The sequence below is a fragment of the Notolepis coatsorum genome (assembly GCF_963971535.1).
Source record: "Notolepis coatsorum genome assembly, chromosome: 1".
In the NCBI taxonomy this organism is placed as follows: Eukaryota; Metazoa; Chordata; class Actinopteri; order Aulopiformes; family Paralepididae; genus Notolepis; species Notolepis coatsorum.
In genome coordinates, this window is record NC_140165.1 from 60,597,331 (window position 1) to 60,614,800 (window position 17,470).

General features: G+C 44.6%; 2 protein-coding genes across 2 annotated transcripts in view; one reads left to right on the forward strand and one right to left on the reverse strand.

Annotated features, from left to right (window-relative positions):
* The window catches only part of dytn (dystrotelin), a gene marked incomplete at both ends in the record, with an annotated part of 75,873 nt that extends 74,345 nt beyond the window's left edge, over positions 1 to 1,528 (reverse strand). Inside the window, one exon of the mRNA XM_084322189.1 lies at positions 1,510 to 1,528. Within this exon, the coding sequence (XP_084178315.1) occupies positions 1,510 to 1,528 (19 nt within the window). The remainder of the gene's footprint in view (positions 1 to 1,509) is intronic.
* Positions 1,529 to 1,851: 323 nt separating this feature from the next.
* On the forward strand, positions 1,852 to 15,913 carry LOC311234997 (uncharacterized protein; the record flags this gene model as incomplete). Its single annotated transcript, XM_084322307.1, has 6 exons — positions 1,852 to 1,902; positions 10,923 to 11,154; positions 11,811 to 12,069; positions 13,393 to 13,582; positions 13,858 to 14,047; positions 15,200 to 15,913. The coding sequence occupies exons 2-6, from the start codon at positions 10,957 to 10,959 to the stop codon at positions 15,911 to 15,913; spliced, it is 1,551 nt and encodes a 516-aa protein (XP_084178433.1). The 5' UTR covers positions 1,852 to 1,902; positions 10,923 to 10,956.
* Between the last annotated feature and the right edge of the window lie 1,557 nt (positions 15,914 to 17,470).

Below are 17,470 nucleotides of genomic sequence, written 5' to 3' on the forward strand. Positions count from 1 at the left end.
TACCCTACCCCCCCCCCCCCCTCACAGTAAGCTGTGGTGTTCCACAAGGAAGCATACTAGGTCCGCTACTGTTCCTAATTTATGCAAATGACATGTCGTCAGCTTGTGACTGCAACTTGTTCCTGTTTGCGGACGACTCAGCCCTGCTGGTCTCTGACAAGAACAAGTTACAGGTTGAAAAAACCCTCAGCTCAGAACTAGGCAAAATCTGCATATGGCTCGCTGATAACAAACTATCATTACACATGGTCAAAACAGAGTCCATTCTCTTTGGTTCAAATAACAAACTCAGCAAGACCGACGGCTTCTCAGTTACAGTGGGTGACAATATTGTCACAAGGAAAGAAGATATTACATACCTGGGTTCCATCCTAGAGGCAAATCTTTCCTGTGACAAAATGGCATCCAATGTAATAAAAAAAGTCAACCAACGAACTCGATTCTTGTACCGGATCTCCTCACTGGTAAACAAGAATACCCTGAAGACTCTGGCAGGAGCACTCATTCAAGGGTACTACGACTATGCTTGCACCTCATGGTACCAAAGCACCTCAAAGGCGCTAAAAACAAAATTACAAACATCTCAAAACAAACTGGTCAGACTACTGCTTGACCTTACTCCTAGAACCCACCTCACCCCTGCCCACTTTGACAACCTAGGATGGCTTAGAGTAGACGACAGAGTACAGCAACTTGCAATGGGCCTGGTCTACAAGATACACTACACGACCAAGGTACCCATGTACATGTCAAAATACTTCCCAAAGGTCAGTGAATACCACGATCACAACACCAGAGGGAGCTTCACAAATCATGTTAAACCCAGATTTGGCTCAAACAAGGGACTAAACACGTTTCGCAATTATGCCACATCAATGTGGAACGCCCTACCCAAAGCTGTAAAGGAATGTGAATCACTACCCACTTTCAAAAACACTCTCAAAAAACACCTAAGGGAGACTGCAACTCGAAACTGGCCCCTGTAAATGTCCGAACACAACCCCCTCCAATGTACAGTCCCCCACCCCCCCCCCACCTACCCAATCCAATGTACAGTTTCTACGTCAAATGTATACTCTTTTTTCTGGACTCTTTTTGTATCACAAACAGTACTGTATTTGCAAATCTTGTATGTCATAAATGTATAGATGTAGCAGTACTGTCTATTTGTATGTCATGTATGTCATATATGTTACGATGAATTAAAAATGGGGGACCCTGATGTAAACCAGACGAAAGTCTTTCTCTGGTCTGCATCCCCTTAACAATTGTATGTATTGAGCTGTACTTTACTGTACCCATTCTGCAATCTGTTAATAAAGTTTTCAATCAATCAATACTGATACTAATACAAGAGCAATATGCACTAGTGGGGGGCTCTTGAGCAAGGCACTGAACCCTCATGATCATATCCTGGGAGGAGTGGTTGCTCTCAGATGCAGGTGTATACATAGTGCAAGGTAATGGAAACAAATTAGAATAGAATAGAGATGGACAAAATGAGTCTACCGATGCTGTCCAGATCCATTGTGTTAAGGACCTCTAATACCTGAGGGGGAAACAGAAATAAATTAAACGTTAAAAATCACACAGGACACGTCAAGTTTGACAAGGCAATATGGCTTTCAGAAGAGAAACGGTGACATCCACCAAAACACACACGCACACGCACACGCTTACACTTTCACTTTCAGTGACTGGCAGATAATGTTCTCCAATGACTGAGGCGGATTTTCCCGGGCCCCCTATGTATTGGTTAGAATGGAAGTATAGCCCCACCCACGCCTAGACGCGTAGTCCGCCGGAAATAAGCAAGAAGAAGAAGAAGAAGTAAGCCCCGCCCACCTGACAACGGCGCTGCATTCAAGACGAGCAGAGAGACGACAACAAGGAGCCTAGAAGGTACCCACAACGCGCATTACTGTCTATAACGGCAACGTAAAAAAACATATTTTGTTTCAGTTGCATGTGACGTGCTGCGCGTGTGTGTATTTATTTACTTAGGGGGGGGGGGGGGGGGGGATGCGCGGTTTTCATTTTGCTGTGTTAATGGCCGACGATGTATTTACTGTTAATGGCCGACGATGTATTACTGTAAATGGCCGATGGTGGAGGATGAATGAATGAATGAATGAAAACTTTATTTAACAGATTGCAGAATGGGTACAATACAGTACGGCTCAATACATACAATTGTTAAGGGGATGCAGACCTGAGAAAGACGTTTGTCTTGTTTCCATCAGGGTCCCCCATTTTCAATTCATATAGACATTTATGACATACACAACATACATGACATTTATGGCATAGGGACATATAGGTATTTAGTACTGATACATTTGTGACATAGGCGGTATTCAAATATACAGTACTGTTACCCCTAGATCCTGACAGAGTATATACATATGATGGGGAGGGGACTGTACATTAGGAGGGGGTGGGTGGGTGGGAGGGAAATATACATACGGCGGGGAGGGAATATATACATGCGGTGGGGAGGAGACTGTCTATTAGGAGGTGGTGGGGGTTTTGGGCATTTACGGTGGCCAGTTTCGAATTGCAGCCTCCCGTAGGTGCTCTTTAAGGGCGGTTTTGAATGTGGGCAGGGATTCACATTTCTTTACAGCTTTGGGTAGGGCGTTCCACATTGTTGTGGCATAATTGCGAAACGTGTTTAGTCCCTTGTTTGAGCCGAATCTGGGTTTAACATGATTTGTTGAGCTTCCTCTGGTGTAGTGGTTGTGGTATTCACTGACCTTTGGGAAGTATTTTGACATGTACATGGGCACCCCGGTCGTATAGTGTATCTTGTAGACCAGGACACTAATGCATGCATGCATGTTGTTAATGCATCTATGCAAGTTTCAAGTTCTCAAGTTTCTTTAATAGTTGTCATACAGAAGTACAGAATACTTTCATACAAAATGCTTCTTACTGTTACGCTCCAGAGACTGTGCTAAGACAAGATAGTATCAAATAACATAGTATAGCATGTTAGTATAGCAACACTAACCCATCCATTCTACATTAATTGCATACACATCCATATGCACACACTCACTTTACAAACAAACACTCAACTTTAACCTTTAACTTTAACACTACACCATATTTTATCTATTTATTACAAAAAGATTTGCACTACATCCATACCTCATTTTTGCATTTTAAAAGGTTTGCATTTTTGTACCTCATTGTCTGCATGTTGTACTTCATTCTGTACTTTAGTTAGTATATTGTAGAGAGAGAGGGAGAGAGATTGCGCTATTTATTATCTACAATGTATTAAAACAACAGCCTAGTAGAGGCTTTTAAATACAGACAGACAGATATTTCACAGACACCAAGCAATGCTGTTGCATTTCATGGCAATCTTCACACAGACCATCGTTCACAGTTTCACACCAAACTGGGGAGGGGTGTTAGTGAGCACACCTGAAGACTGGGCTGTTGTTGTGCAAAGACAGCTGTGGTCGGTGGTACTTAGCCGGGTGCTCACGAGTCACGACACCTGGCTACTTGACTTTGCATGACTTTAGGCGTGTTGAGATGCATCTCTACATTTCGTAGCTCCATTTCTGCAGACCCCTCTCTGATTGGTTGAGCGAAGCCCCTCTCTGATTGGAAATGTACTACCAGATTCGCGTATAACGTTATTTCGCGTGACTTCGCGGTTTATTCATAACGTTATGCACATTTCACAACACAGCCAGCTGTCAGAAACTGTACATTGTAACGTTATGTTATTTCGCGGCCTGCCCATTTGATGTTCCCAAATCATATTCAGAAAGTATCACAGATACTTCTATTGACCAAGGAATTAGTTATTATTAGTAAGACACAACATTTCCGTAGCAATTGACCACCAGACTCTTTCTCTTAAGGCATTAACTGGGTTAATTAATATAAATGTTATATTGTAACTGTCTAGTTACACATTGGTTCCGAAACATGTATGGCTGCAATTAAAACTTTGAATCTGAGAGAGCTCTGGTCAGCAAGCCGGCGAGCGATTATTATTGGTTTTTAATGACAAACCAATTACATAATCATATCCAACATATGTGTAAAGGCACACACAACATATTCCAGTTAACGGTATATTTTTTTAATGATTCGTTATGGCGTAATCAATACTTCCATGCGTATAAATTGCGTTCGCGACCTCCATGTTTTGGGGCTATTCATCAGAAAACTCTGATCCGGGATTCGGCTCCCATCCGTCGGGCAACAACTGTGGGTTTTCAGCCTCTCTCTCTGGAGCTTAACGGAGTTTCGACTCCTGGCTAGAGGAGCTTGTCGCGGCTCATGCGCATGCGCGCGCTCGGCCAATCAGAGAGGGGTCTGCAGAAATGGCCTCAACCAATCAGAGAGGGGTCTGCAGAAATGGAGCTACGAAATGTAGAGACGCGTTCGAGATGGGATAGGCGGACGCAGATCTGCGCAGGTTTTACTACTGCCTCGCCAAGCGCGTTGCATGACGTTTAGAATGTTGTACGACTTGCTCTGAAAATCTGACGAGACGAGGCGCGGAACTCTCGCGGGAGCGAGCCACGCACAGCCTTCAGAGCGAGGCGCCACAGTACCTTTCAGCCGGCTGCTCCCGGCTGGGAAGCGACTTGCTGCGGTCGCGCAAAGCGCGTATTGGCTCAGAAAAGTTGTCAGTCACCAGCCACGTGACAGCCAGGGAGTTATGAGACGTTTGATTGATTGATTGATTGATTGAAAACTTTATTATGTTATGCGTTATCATCATATCATCATGATAAACTTCAAGCTGTCAGACACACACACACAACATACACACATGTGTCGTCTGTTTTGCCTCAATACTGTATATATAATTCTGTTTTGCCTCAATATACACAGTATACATGTATATTGATGCAAAACAGAATTATTCAGCAGTGTGTTGTGTGTGCGTGCGGCCAGGAGCGCGCAACAAGATGGTATACATTATGGTATATGAATAGTATATTCCACTATAGCAGTATATGGTGTGCTGTACATTTGAATCTGATCTAATTTTGCACACGGCCATCGCATTATAATGAGCTGGACAGGTGTGTAATGTGTGTGTGGTGACGTGAAAGCGTATCTGCCATGCGAGACTAGGCGAGAGGCTCTCGTGAAATCGGAAGTGTCCGCCTTTTTAACTCCTCCCCCGGCTTCACTCGGCTACTCTCGTCTACTTTCGAGGCGAACCGAAATCCATCTCGAACACGCCTAATGGCTCAGAGATGGACAAGCAGCCGTTTTCCGTGTGGTCCTATCACGTCGCGTCACCGTTTATTATCATGCACTGTACTGCATACTGAAAACATGCCGGGTACATGTCCCATGTGCCCCCCCCCCCCTTAGTTACGCCCCTGGGCTCAATACACACAATTGTTAAGGGGATGCAGACCAGAGAAAGACGTTTGTCTTGTTTACATCAGGGTCCCCCATTTTCAATTCATAGTGACATTTATGACATACACAACATACATGACATCATGACATTTATGGCATAGGGACATGCATGACATAGTACTGTTACATTAAGTGACATATACGATATGCAAATATACTGTACTGTTACCCATAGAACAGATAATATATGATGGGGAGGAGACTGTACATTAGGGGGGGGTGGGTGGGGGAAAATATACATATGGTGGGGACTCGGGGAGAGAATAATTATATGTACAGTGGGGAGGAGACTGTCTATTAGGAGGGGGTGGGGCGGTTGGACATTTACAGTGGCCAGTTTCGAATTGCAGCCTCCCGTAGGTGCTCTTTAGAAGAGCGGTTTTGAATGTGGGTAGGGATTCACAACTTTTTTTTTTTTTTTACTTTTTTTTTTAGCGTTTATCGCTTTTCTGGTCAAGCATGACCGACAGAAACGGGTTGAAATGGGATGTAGAGCAGGGGAAGACATTCTGAGAAATGACGGCGGGTCCGGGAATCGAACTCGTGTCCCCCAGATCCGTGACGAGCACGGTTTTCCCCGACGCAGAAATAGCGCCGAGATATGCGGTGAGCTACGGGAGCTCCCCTAGATTCACAACTTTTTACGGCTGTGGGTAGGGTGTTTCACATTGTTGTGGCATAATTGCAAAATGTGTTTAGTCCCTTGTTTGAGCCGAATCTGGGTTGCACATGATTTGTGGAACTCCCTCTGGTGTTGTGGGCATGGAATTCACTGACCTTTGGGAAGTATTTCGACATGTACATGGTACCTGTGTTTAGCAAGTTGCTAACTTACTTGTTCACGTTATTGACACTGGAACGTGGGATGTGTTTGTTGTTGGGTTAACCTAGCGTGTAATACCGTTTTCGTCACTGGGATGTGTTTGTTGTTTGGTATGAGTTAACCTAACGCTAGGAACCTTAGCCTGGCTGTTTCTAGAACCTTCTATGACTAGAGCTGTGGATCTTCACTGTCTGCGATTCTGTGATGCATCTCAATAATATGTTACATCCTCAATTTTCGAATCTAGGCTATGACTGCACATGGATACTTTTTCATCAATTGGCACAAGCAGTCAGATAAATTAACTCTTCTATTTAGAAGGTTCTTATTAAATCAGAATGTCAACATTACATGTCTTTACATTAAAGGTGGTGTAAGTGTTTTTTTTTTGTTAAAATAAGTGTTGAATACAATCACTGATATAGATGTTTGGTCAGTAACTCAGTATGTAACATGGGTCTCCCAGTCCCCCCGCTCTCAGTAAACCCAAAATACATTTCCTGGTATCCCTTCACACTTTATCCAATCAGAAGAGAACCCTAGATATTTTGACTTATTTCAAAAAATCTTGCCAAGTCCAATTTGCTTAATACACTGTCAGATTATTTTACTTGTTTCAAGCACATTTGCTTATAACTTAGTTGTATTTCTTATTTTTGTCAGACCATTTTGCAGTTGAGTTTTCTCCTGATTGGATAATGTGGGAACTGGATATCAGAATACTGGTTGCAATATTCAATTGATCATAAACAGAATATTATTGTATGTATTATATATTTGAAGCCTACTTAACCTACAGTTCAAATGCATCGTTTTGGAATACATTTAAATGTAATGCATTTTTTGTATATTCTTTACTCTTTTAACACATTCAGGGCCATTGGGATGCGTCTAATAAATCTCTAGAGGACCGGCAAATGTAAACAGACTTGGGGCTGTTTGTGGAGCTAAATCTATACTTTATAGTATTGCTATCTGTCCATTCTCATTGTCAATTGGGACCATAAACCGTCCCTTCAAAATGGATTAAAGAAATAATTTTTTCATCAATACGTTCTCATTTTATAGCGCTGTGAATATAAGCGTTATACCGCATTTGGTCTAGTATATTTCCTGGAAGGCGAGATAAATGGCTAATAGCTACTAACGTTATATCCAATGGCATTTCCGTTATACAGATGCTACAGTTAAAACTCAAACTGCATATGATCGATGCCAGCTCTATTTGTCTATGGAGATGTTCCCCTTCTTTGCAGGGCTATAACTTTTTAAATTGTATTGCTAAATTGACATTACTATGGCCCATTCAACATCAAGTATCTATCGTTTAGGATGTAGCAACGTTCTACTTTTTCATTCACACATTCATACTAAAATATGGTCTAAAGTATAAATATGTTTTTATCGTTTTCTGCAGCATTCCATAGAACGTGAGTTATAGCCACAAATACATATATTAGATCATCAAATGTAGTTTGATACCGATTGACGTCAGATAAAAATGTCAATTGTACAAGGTCCTAAACGTCATGCCTCATCATCTGCTGGTGACCGGAGGGGGGGGGTTATATAGTATAGTATAGGTGATATATATATCAGAGCAGATTATACGGTTAATAATAATCAAACACGCTGAAACTCACCGCGGCTTCCTCTGACCGTTGGGTGATCAGCGTGGAGCAGAAAGATCGCTATTATGGGATGTTGATATATGCGATCCATTTCCAGGTTGTATAATACTATATGCGTCCAAAACTCCAAATCATGTTGTTTATCGAGTCATTTGCAACCGATCGATGTCCACTGTTGTCCAGTGTATCAAGATGGAGTTCCGCTAGCGATAGCGAGTGCCCGGACGAAATATGGGCGAGCACCACTTCCGGCGAGTCACTTCCGGTTTTGGCGATTCGCCGATCGGCCACCAGATGGCGGTCTTGAACCGTTGGAGAGTTGAGAGGAGATCTACAGGAGATCTCAAGTCTCCGTGGGTGAAATATGATTGCCATGACAGATTTTTGAAATATTGATCTCAAACACGCTGTATGATTGGCAGATTACGCATGGCGGAGAATGACGTGTTAAGTCGTCCTTGGCGATTAAAGGGTTAAGGTACATTTTGAACGGATGAAAAATGTGTGATTAATATGCAATTAATCACAGTTAACTATGGACAATCATGCGAGTGATTGTGACAGCGCTAATATTTATATAGCACCTAGACCTGCTTTATAATCAAAGAAGAAATGGACCTTCCCAGTCCTTGTTTCCCAGTGCTTTTAACAAACTGTACCGCAAACAATTACCACCAACCATCGTTGTGTGGCATCAAAGTATCTTGTATCTTGTTGTACCTTAGACTGCAGTAATAATAGTAATAACTGTAATCATTTTCATCTAAGATGATGTGATGTGAAGATCTTTAAAAAATATTCTCCACACAAGTTATTATATTATAATAACTTGTGTGGAGAATATTTTTTAAAGATCTTCACATCACATCATCTTAGATGAAAATGATCATTCACAACCTTATAGCACATACCCCAAACTGAATGGGTTTCAGTAGTGTCCTCTCTCCATGGGTTTCAGTAGTGTCCTCTCTCCATGGGTTTCAGTAGTGTCCTCTCTCCATGGGTTTCAGTAGTGTCCTCTCTCCATGGGTTTCAGTAGAGTCCTCTCTCCATGGGTTTCAGTAGAATCCTCTCTCCATGGGTTTCAGTAGTGTCCTCTGAATGGGTTTCAGTAGAGTCCTCTCTCCATGGGTTTCAGTAGTGTCCTCTCTGAATGGGTTTCAGTAGTGTCCTCTCTGAATGGGTTTCAGTAGAGTCCTCTCTCCATGGGTTTCAGTAGTGTCCTCTCTGAATGGGTTTCAGTAGAGTCCTCTCTCCATGGGTTTCAGTAGTGTCCTCTCTCCATGGGTTTCAGTAGTGTCCTCTCTCCATGGGGTTCAGTAGTGTCCTCTCTCCATGGGTTTCAGTAGTGTCCTCTCTCCATGGGGTTCAGTAGTCTCCTATCTCCATGGGTTTCAGTAGTGTCCTCTCTGAATGGGTGTTCAGTAGTGTCCTCTCTCCATGGGTTTCAGTAGTGTCCTCTCTCCATGGGTTTCAGTAGTGTCCTCTCTGAATGGGTTTCAGTAGTGTCCTCTCTGAATGGGTTTCAGTAGTGTCCTCTCTGAATGGGTTTCAGTAGTGTCCTCTCTCCATGGGGTTCAGTAGTGTCCTCTCTGAATGGGTTTCAGTAGTGTCCTCTCTCCATGGGGTTCAGTAGTGTCCTCTCTGAATGGGTTTCAGTAGTGTCCTCTGAATGGGTTTCAGTAGTGTCCTCTCTCCATGGGTTTCAGTAGTGTCCTCTCTCCATGGGTTTCAGTAGTGTCCTCTCTCCATGGGTTTCAGTAGTGTCCTCTCTCCATGGGTTTCAGTAGTGTCCTCTCTCCATGGGTTTCAGTAGTGTCCTCTCTCCATGGGTTTCAGTAGTGTCCTCTCTCCATGGGTTTCAGTAGTGTCCTCTCTCCATGGGTTTCAGTAGTGTCCTCTCTGAATGGGTTTCAGTAGAATCCTCTCTGAATGGGTTTCAGTAGTAGCTCTCTGAATGGGTTTCAGTAGTAGCTCTCCTTGCATCAGAGCTTCAGAAAGTCTTCCAGTAGCTTTACAAAGGACTGTGTTCTGAAGAGTTCTTAACACCAGTGCCCACAGAAAACCTACCAACATTCTTAAAGGATCTATCTAGCTACAGATAGTATAATCGTATCAGAGAGAGAACTCAGTCAGTCAGTAACGCAGAAGAAGAGTGTCTTAGGTCAGTCAGTCAGTAGAAGACAGAGGGGATACAGGTAATGTAGGATCAAATAACAGAATAGCTCATTAATAATATATTAGGGGAGGTTACTGGCCAGTCATCTGCTGCTGTTTGAGACCGTTGACCGTTCTGGGTCAAAGTAGGTTATAGTTAGTTAGGGTAAAATATTACATCACTTAGAGTAGGTGTGTTAGCTTTCCTGGTGAGGAGATCTAGGGAGTTAGCAGGGTATATTTTATAAATGGATGTTTTAGCTCTAATGTTAAATGGACTTAATTTATATTAGGGGTGTAACGGTACACAAAAACCATGGTTCAGTACATACCTCGGTTTTGAAGTCACGGTTCGGTACGGGTTTTCGGTACAGTGGGGGAAAGTTTGGCTTTCCATGTTCCACTCAGGGGTGATGTAGTGTGCAAAACTAATTGTACTTTTAGGGCTGTCAATGAATATTCTATATTGAAATTAATAATAAAAGTAATTAATTTATTAAATTATTATTAACAATAAAAAAAAATTCTATTGGATTGTGGGGAAAAAACAGCCCCCGGTGGGCGGTCGTTAGTGGTTAACATATTGTTGTATTTGTTCGGTACACAGCGCGTACTGAACCTAAGTCCAGTACTGAAACGGTTCAGTACGGATACGTGTACCTTTACACCCCTAATTTATATAGATATTTTATCCAAAGCTCTTTACAACGTATGCCTCACATTCACCCGTTCACTCACACATTCACCCTTTCACTCACACATAATAGAATTGACAGAAAACATACTACAATATATCGTCGTCATATATATCTCGTTATGGGGATATGAGTTTTCCCATATTGTGATGCAAGGTTTTATCCATATCGCCCTACGTCATGCTGTCTGCTCTCTTCTCACAGGTTTTATTTACCTTCTGTCCACTGCCCAATCGCCATGAAGCGAAATGCACCCCCAACCAATGAAGGCGTCAACTTGGGCAGGAAGAAACACCCACGTGCGGCGCCAGTGAGCAGTGTGGACTTTGTGAGAAGGAACCGCATTGACCTGGAGTCGATGCTCTATGACTTCGCACTCCTGCTGAGTAAAGTGGACGAGTACGGGCTGATAACCAGTAGGGAGTACCGGAACCTGGTGTGTTCTCACACGCACGCACACACACACACACACACACACACACACACACGCACACGTGCTCATATACTCACACACTCACACACATACTCACACATACTCTCACACATACTCTCACACACACACATGCTCATATACTCACACATACTCTCACACACACACACGTGCTCATATACTCACACACATACTCACACATACTCTCACACTCACACACATACTCACACATACTCTCACACTCACACACATACTCTCACACACATACTCACACATACTCTCACACTCACACACATACTCACACATACTCTCACACTCACACACATACTCACACACACTCGCACACATACACACTCACACACATACTCTCACACTCACACATACTCTCACACATATTCTCACACTCACACATACTCTCACACTCACACATACTCTCACACTCACACATACTCTCACACTTACCATCTTTAGATAATAAAGTAGTCAACCTCTACTGTCTTTAACTATGACTGAACACAACACTATTAACTTACCATCTTTAGATAAAAAAATACTCAACCTCTACTGTCTTTAATAACTATGAATGAACACAACACTCACTCAAGTAAAGTATTGTATGTAAAAACTATCCCTTTAACGTTAATGTGTTGATCTTCTCTCAGAAAGACCATGGGAAAACAACAGAACTACTGGACCGCATGGTGTTCAAAGGAGAGCCGCACTGCCACAAGTTTGTCTCCATGCTGAAGACAGACCAGCGCCTGATGGAGACCTTCCCTAGACTGAAGGACCTGGACTGGGCTTCTCTGGACCCAACCCTTGGACCAGAACCTGCACCAGAACCTGCACCAGAACCTGCACCAGAAGCAACACCTGCACCAGAAGCAACACCTTGCTTCAGTCAGACCCAGAAGCATACAGGTACCTTTATACACCTTTACCAGCATCCTACATGTACCTTTACACCTTTACCAGCATCCTACATGTACCTTTATACACCTTTACCAGCATCCTACATGTACCTTTATACACCTTTACCAGCATCCTACATGTACCTTTATACACCTTTACCAGCATCCTACATGTACCTTTATACACCTTTACCAGCATCCTACATGTACCTTTATACACCTTTACCAGCATCCTACATGTACCTTTATACACCTTTACCAGCATCCTACATGTACCTTTATACACCTTTACCAGCATCCTACATGTACCTTTATACACCTTTACCAGCATCCTACATGTACCTTTACACCTTTACCAGCATCCTACAGGTACCTTTATACACCTTTACCAGCATCCTACATGTACCTTTATACACCTTTACCAGAATCCTAGAACAGGTACCATTATACACCACCACCCAGAATCCTAGAACAGGTACCATTATACACCACCACCCAGAATCCTAGAACAGGTACCATTATACACCACCACCCAGAATCCTAGAACAGGTACCATTATACACCACCACCCAGAATCCTAGAACAGGTACCATTATATACCACCACCCAGAATCCTAGTACATGTACCATTATATACCACCACCACCACCCAGAATCCTAGTACATGTACCAGTACATACCTTTACCAGAATCCTAGAATCCTAGGCGGCACGGTGGTGTAGTGGTTAACACTGTCGCCTCACAGCAAGAAGGTCCAGGGTTCCGCGTTGCCAGGTACCCAGGTGGGGTATCTCCCAGGCCTTTCTGTGTGGAGTTTGCATGTTCTCCCCGTGCTCGCAAGGCCCCCCCCCCCCCCGATAAGAGAAACCCAATGGAAAAACATGCACAACAGTTCGCTAACACCCTCCACCGTCCCTGACGAAGACGGGCAGGATCACTTGGATTGGTCCCCGGGGCGCGGTCCCTCGGCGGCGCCCCTGTCTGCTCCCGGCTGCCCTTGGGGGGAAGGACGACGGCATGGGTCAAGAGCAGAGACTCAATCGCATCGGTGAACCCAACAACTGCATGTGTGTGTGTGTTTCCCTGTGTGTGTGCCGCCCATTGCATCTGTGTCGCTGCATGCCAAATAAAGACTTCTCCAAAGTCCTGCATTATTATTATTATAGTACAAGTACCATTATACACCATTACCCAGAATCCTAGTACAAGTGTTACCATACACATTTACAGACAAGATGGATCAGTCTCAATGTTTAGTGTTTTAACTCTAATTACAATATTTGGGTTTTCTAAAGATTTTTCACAGTTTTCATTTTTTGCATCTATCTTGCAGGGCCAGCAGGGGGCACCAGGGGCATGCCTCAGAGAGTTGATGTGTGTGGGTACGTCCACAACGTGTCGGAGATCAAGACGAAGAATAAGAAGTTCTTCAACGTGGTGTTCCAACGTGAAGACGACACCATCTATGTGTTCGTCTTTCTGCCAGGACGCAGAGACCTGTTCATATCTGCAGAGAAAGAACGGCAAGTTTAAAGATCCCATCAGATTCACCCCATTTAGTCTGTTCTTATCATCTTATTTTTGACTTGGTGTCAAGAGTAAATCTACACCCCTCCTCCCCCCTCTACACCCCTCCCCCCTCTACACCTCTACACTCCTCCTCCCCATCTACACCCCTCCCCCCTCTACACCCCCTCCTCCCTCTATATCCCTCCTCCCCCCTCTACACTGCTCCTCCCTCCTCCCCCCTCTACACATTTATGTCCTCTGTGTTCATGTCTCCATCTTGTTTTTCCAGGAGGCCTGTGAAGCTGGAGAACGTCGTGTGCCAACCGTTTCGTTTTAACAAAATCTACCAGACGGAGGTTATATTCAATGAGCTTTCCAAGTTGAGTGTCCTGACTCACCTGCCCTTCCTCATCAGAGTGAGTGACGTCACTCTGGCTGACCTGCTGACCACAGACGAAAACCACAAGGAAACCAACAGGGCAAGTCGAGACAAATTACTTCACTGTGAAAGATAGGACTTGTTTTTCATATGTGTACATAATGTAAATATCTGTAGATGATGGCAGACATATACTCTGACTTAAAAGAGGAGACAGCCAGTGTGTGTCTTCACTCAGGCCCTGCGAGGGATAGACCCAAGGTCATCGGCCGAGGTGTTAATATCAACAGAGATAGCAGGCCGCTGGTAGGGGAAGATTTGGGTCAGAGGTGTCACCACTGTTGCTATGGCTAACAGCTGTTGCTAGGGAAATACACTCCATAGCTGGGGGTTCTTCCGGGTTGAGTCAGACTAGGACGCGAAGCTGACACGTAGGGACGTTGAGAGAGAGACAGCAGAGATCCCTTTTCACCCTCCGATAGCCGGAGGGTGGGGGAGGGGGAATGCCACGAGATCGCTAGCTTCGGCTAACAGGGAAGGCTTTTGGCTAACCACTAGGCCTCAACCACCATCGAACTGATAGCAGGAGAGACTGGTAGAATTTAAGGAATTCAATAAACCTTCAAAGACTTTTCAGAACTGTTTTCCATCTGGTACAGAAGCTATGTTTATGTAAATAAACATCAAGGAAAGGTATCACGTTTCCAGTGTGTCGTTTTCTTCTGAGTCGGATGCAGTACCGGGGAGATAGTGTATCAGCCAGGTGAAATGTTCTCACCGTCTTCTCAGACAAGAAGATGGATACCAGTTTCCTCTCTGTGCCTTCAGTAGAACGTTATCCGGCTGCAAGCGAATCTAGTTTAGCACAAATGACTGGAAACGGATACGGATCAGCTAGCCTAGCTTAAACCAACAACTAGTTTATCTGAACTGTATCCGCTTCCATTAATTTATGCTAAGCTAGGCTAGCTGATCTGTATCCGCTTCCATTTATTTATGCTAAGCTAGGCTAGCTGGTCTGTATCTGCTTCCATTAATTTATGCTAAGCTAGGCTATCTTGCAGCCGGATAGCTTTCTACTGGAAGCATAGAGAGGAAGTGTCTTCTTGACAGTAAGGATTCGGGTTCTAACTTTGTCTCCTCCTCTCTTTGTCCTTCCTACCTTCCTACTGTCTCAATGGAGAAGGAAATACAGCTCACTCTCCTTTTTAAGAATAATAAAATAACCATAATTTCTCTGTTTCCCCCTCAGAGGCACGTGAACGTCCAGGTGCTGCAGATGACCAGAGTCGGCCTGTCGACGACCCGAGCTGGGAAGCTCCTCCAGCGCCAGGTGTTCATGGTCTCCGACGACACGGCGTCCGGCCAGCTGACGGTCTGGGGCCCGGCCACCGTCCGAGAGAGGACATGGTACCGGATCACCAACGTGGCCACGCGTCAGTTCTCTGGCAGCACCACTCTCAACACGACGCCCGACAGCGTCTTCGCTGAGATCCAGAGCCGCGGCGAGTCCGTCAGGCCCAGCGACCTGGAGCAACAGGTCACCCTCACCGGGAAAGTTCAGGGGTTCAAGTCTGATTCCATTAAATTCACCTGTGGTCAACAGCACCTGATAACAAAAGAGAAACGTGCCAGTCTTTATGATTGTGAGGGTTGTGGAATGAAAATCAAAGGGGCATCTCTGATGATGTTCTTCAGTGGTAAACTGGGGATAGAAGGGTTAGATCACATACTGGACATAGAACACTGCCATGTCGTTCAGCTACTGGGAGAAGATCTGGTCAAGAAAATAAAAACAGTTAAACAACTTGAAGCAGCGCTGTTAAAAATAAAGACTGTTACAGTCACTATTTACAACAGCAACCTTCTGTCTGTTGTGGTGGAGGCGCAGTGTAAGAGCCCAGCTAAGGAGAAACGGCCAATTAAAACTATATTGCCCGCCCCTGTCTCTAATCTCAGAGTGTAGAGTTCCACAGTGTCTCTAATCTCAGAGTAGAGTTCCACAGTGACTCTAATCTCAGAGTAGAGTTCCACAGTGTCTCTAATCTCAGAGTAGAGTTCCACAGTGTCTCTAATCTCAGAGTAGAGTTCCACAGTGTCTCTAATCTCAGAGTAGAGTTCCACAGTGTCTCTAATCTCAGAGTAGAGTTCCACAGTGTCTCTAATCTCAGAGTAGAGTTCCACAGTGTCTCTAATCTCAGAGTAGAATTCCACAGTGTCTCTAATCTCAGAGTAGAGTTCCACAGTGTCTCTAATCTCAGAGTAGAGTTCCACAGTGTCTCTAATCTCAGAGTAGAGTTCCACAGTGTCTCTAATCTCAGAGTAGAATTACACAGTGTCTCTAATCTCAGAGTAGAGTTCCACAGTGTCTCTAATCTCAGAGTAGAGTTCCACAGTGTCTCTAATCTCAGAGTAGAGTTCCACAGTGTCTCTAATCTCAGAGTAGAGTTCCACCGAGAGAGAACTCACTTAGCAGTTTTAAACAGATTTTTAAACCAACCAATTCATCATGATTCGTTTTAGTGTAAACTTTAATTTAATGAAAGTTATTTTTTTTTATCCACTTTTTCTCCCATTTTTCTATTTTTCTCCCACTGTTTCATGCCTCCCACAAGCCGGCTGCAATGTGGACTAAGTCATACATAGCACGAGTCCCCTCCGATACTCGAGGTAACAGCAGTCGCATCTTTCCACCTGCGCGGCTCGATCTTTCAGCGTCGGGGGTCTGGGCTTTGGAGGGGCCCCGCCCCCGTCGCTTCCTGATTCTACTGCGCAGGCACACCAACCGACCTGTAGGAGTCGCTGTCCACAACGCCCGATCCCCACCCATCAGTTTCCCTCCCCCTAATACTGCCAATGTGTATTAGTGCGGACGACCAGCTAAACTGAAAGCAATGTGGAGCGCTGGGCTCGAACAGGGAGATGATCTGTTTGAGCCCAGCCTCCAGTATTCGTGGTGAGCGGTGAGCGCCTTGCCCACTGCACCACGTAGCCGCACCATTTAATGAAAGTTTGTTAAGGGTCAAGGCCAGCACGACCCTAGAGAAGTGGCTTCCCGTTCTTCACGACCTCAGCACCATGGCGAATGGGCAAAGAAGCGAGAGGGCCCCGGCCGGGACCGGTCGGTGAGTGTTGAGAGAGACCTCTCTCCCCTGCCCGTCATCATGGCACCACCGGTGCAGGCCTTTACTCTGCAGGTGCAGGCCTTCATGCCACTCTCTCCCTCCACCTCTGCACCTGGTATACTGTCACCTCCACCTTTGCCGACCTTTGTGCCAGCTCCCGGAGGAAGTTACCAGGGGCTGCCAACAACTATAATAATAATATAATAATGCAGGACCTCTTTAGGGGGTCTTATTGTCTTTTTCTTAGTCGCCGATGCGATAGAGTCTCTGCGCCTAACCCATCCCGTCGTCCTTCCCCCCATGGGCAGCCGGGAGCAGATAGCGCGTCAACGTGAGCCGCGCCCCGGGGACCAATCCAAGTGCTCCTGTCCGTCTTCGTCAAGGACGCCACAGCGTTA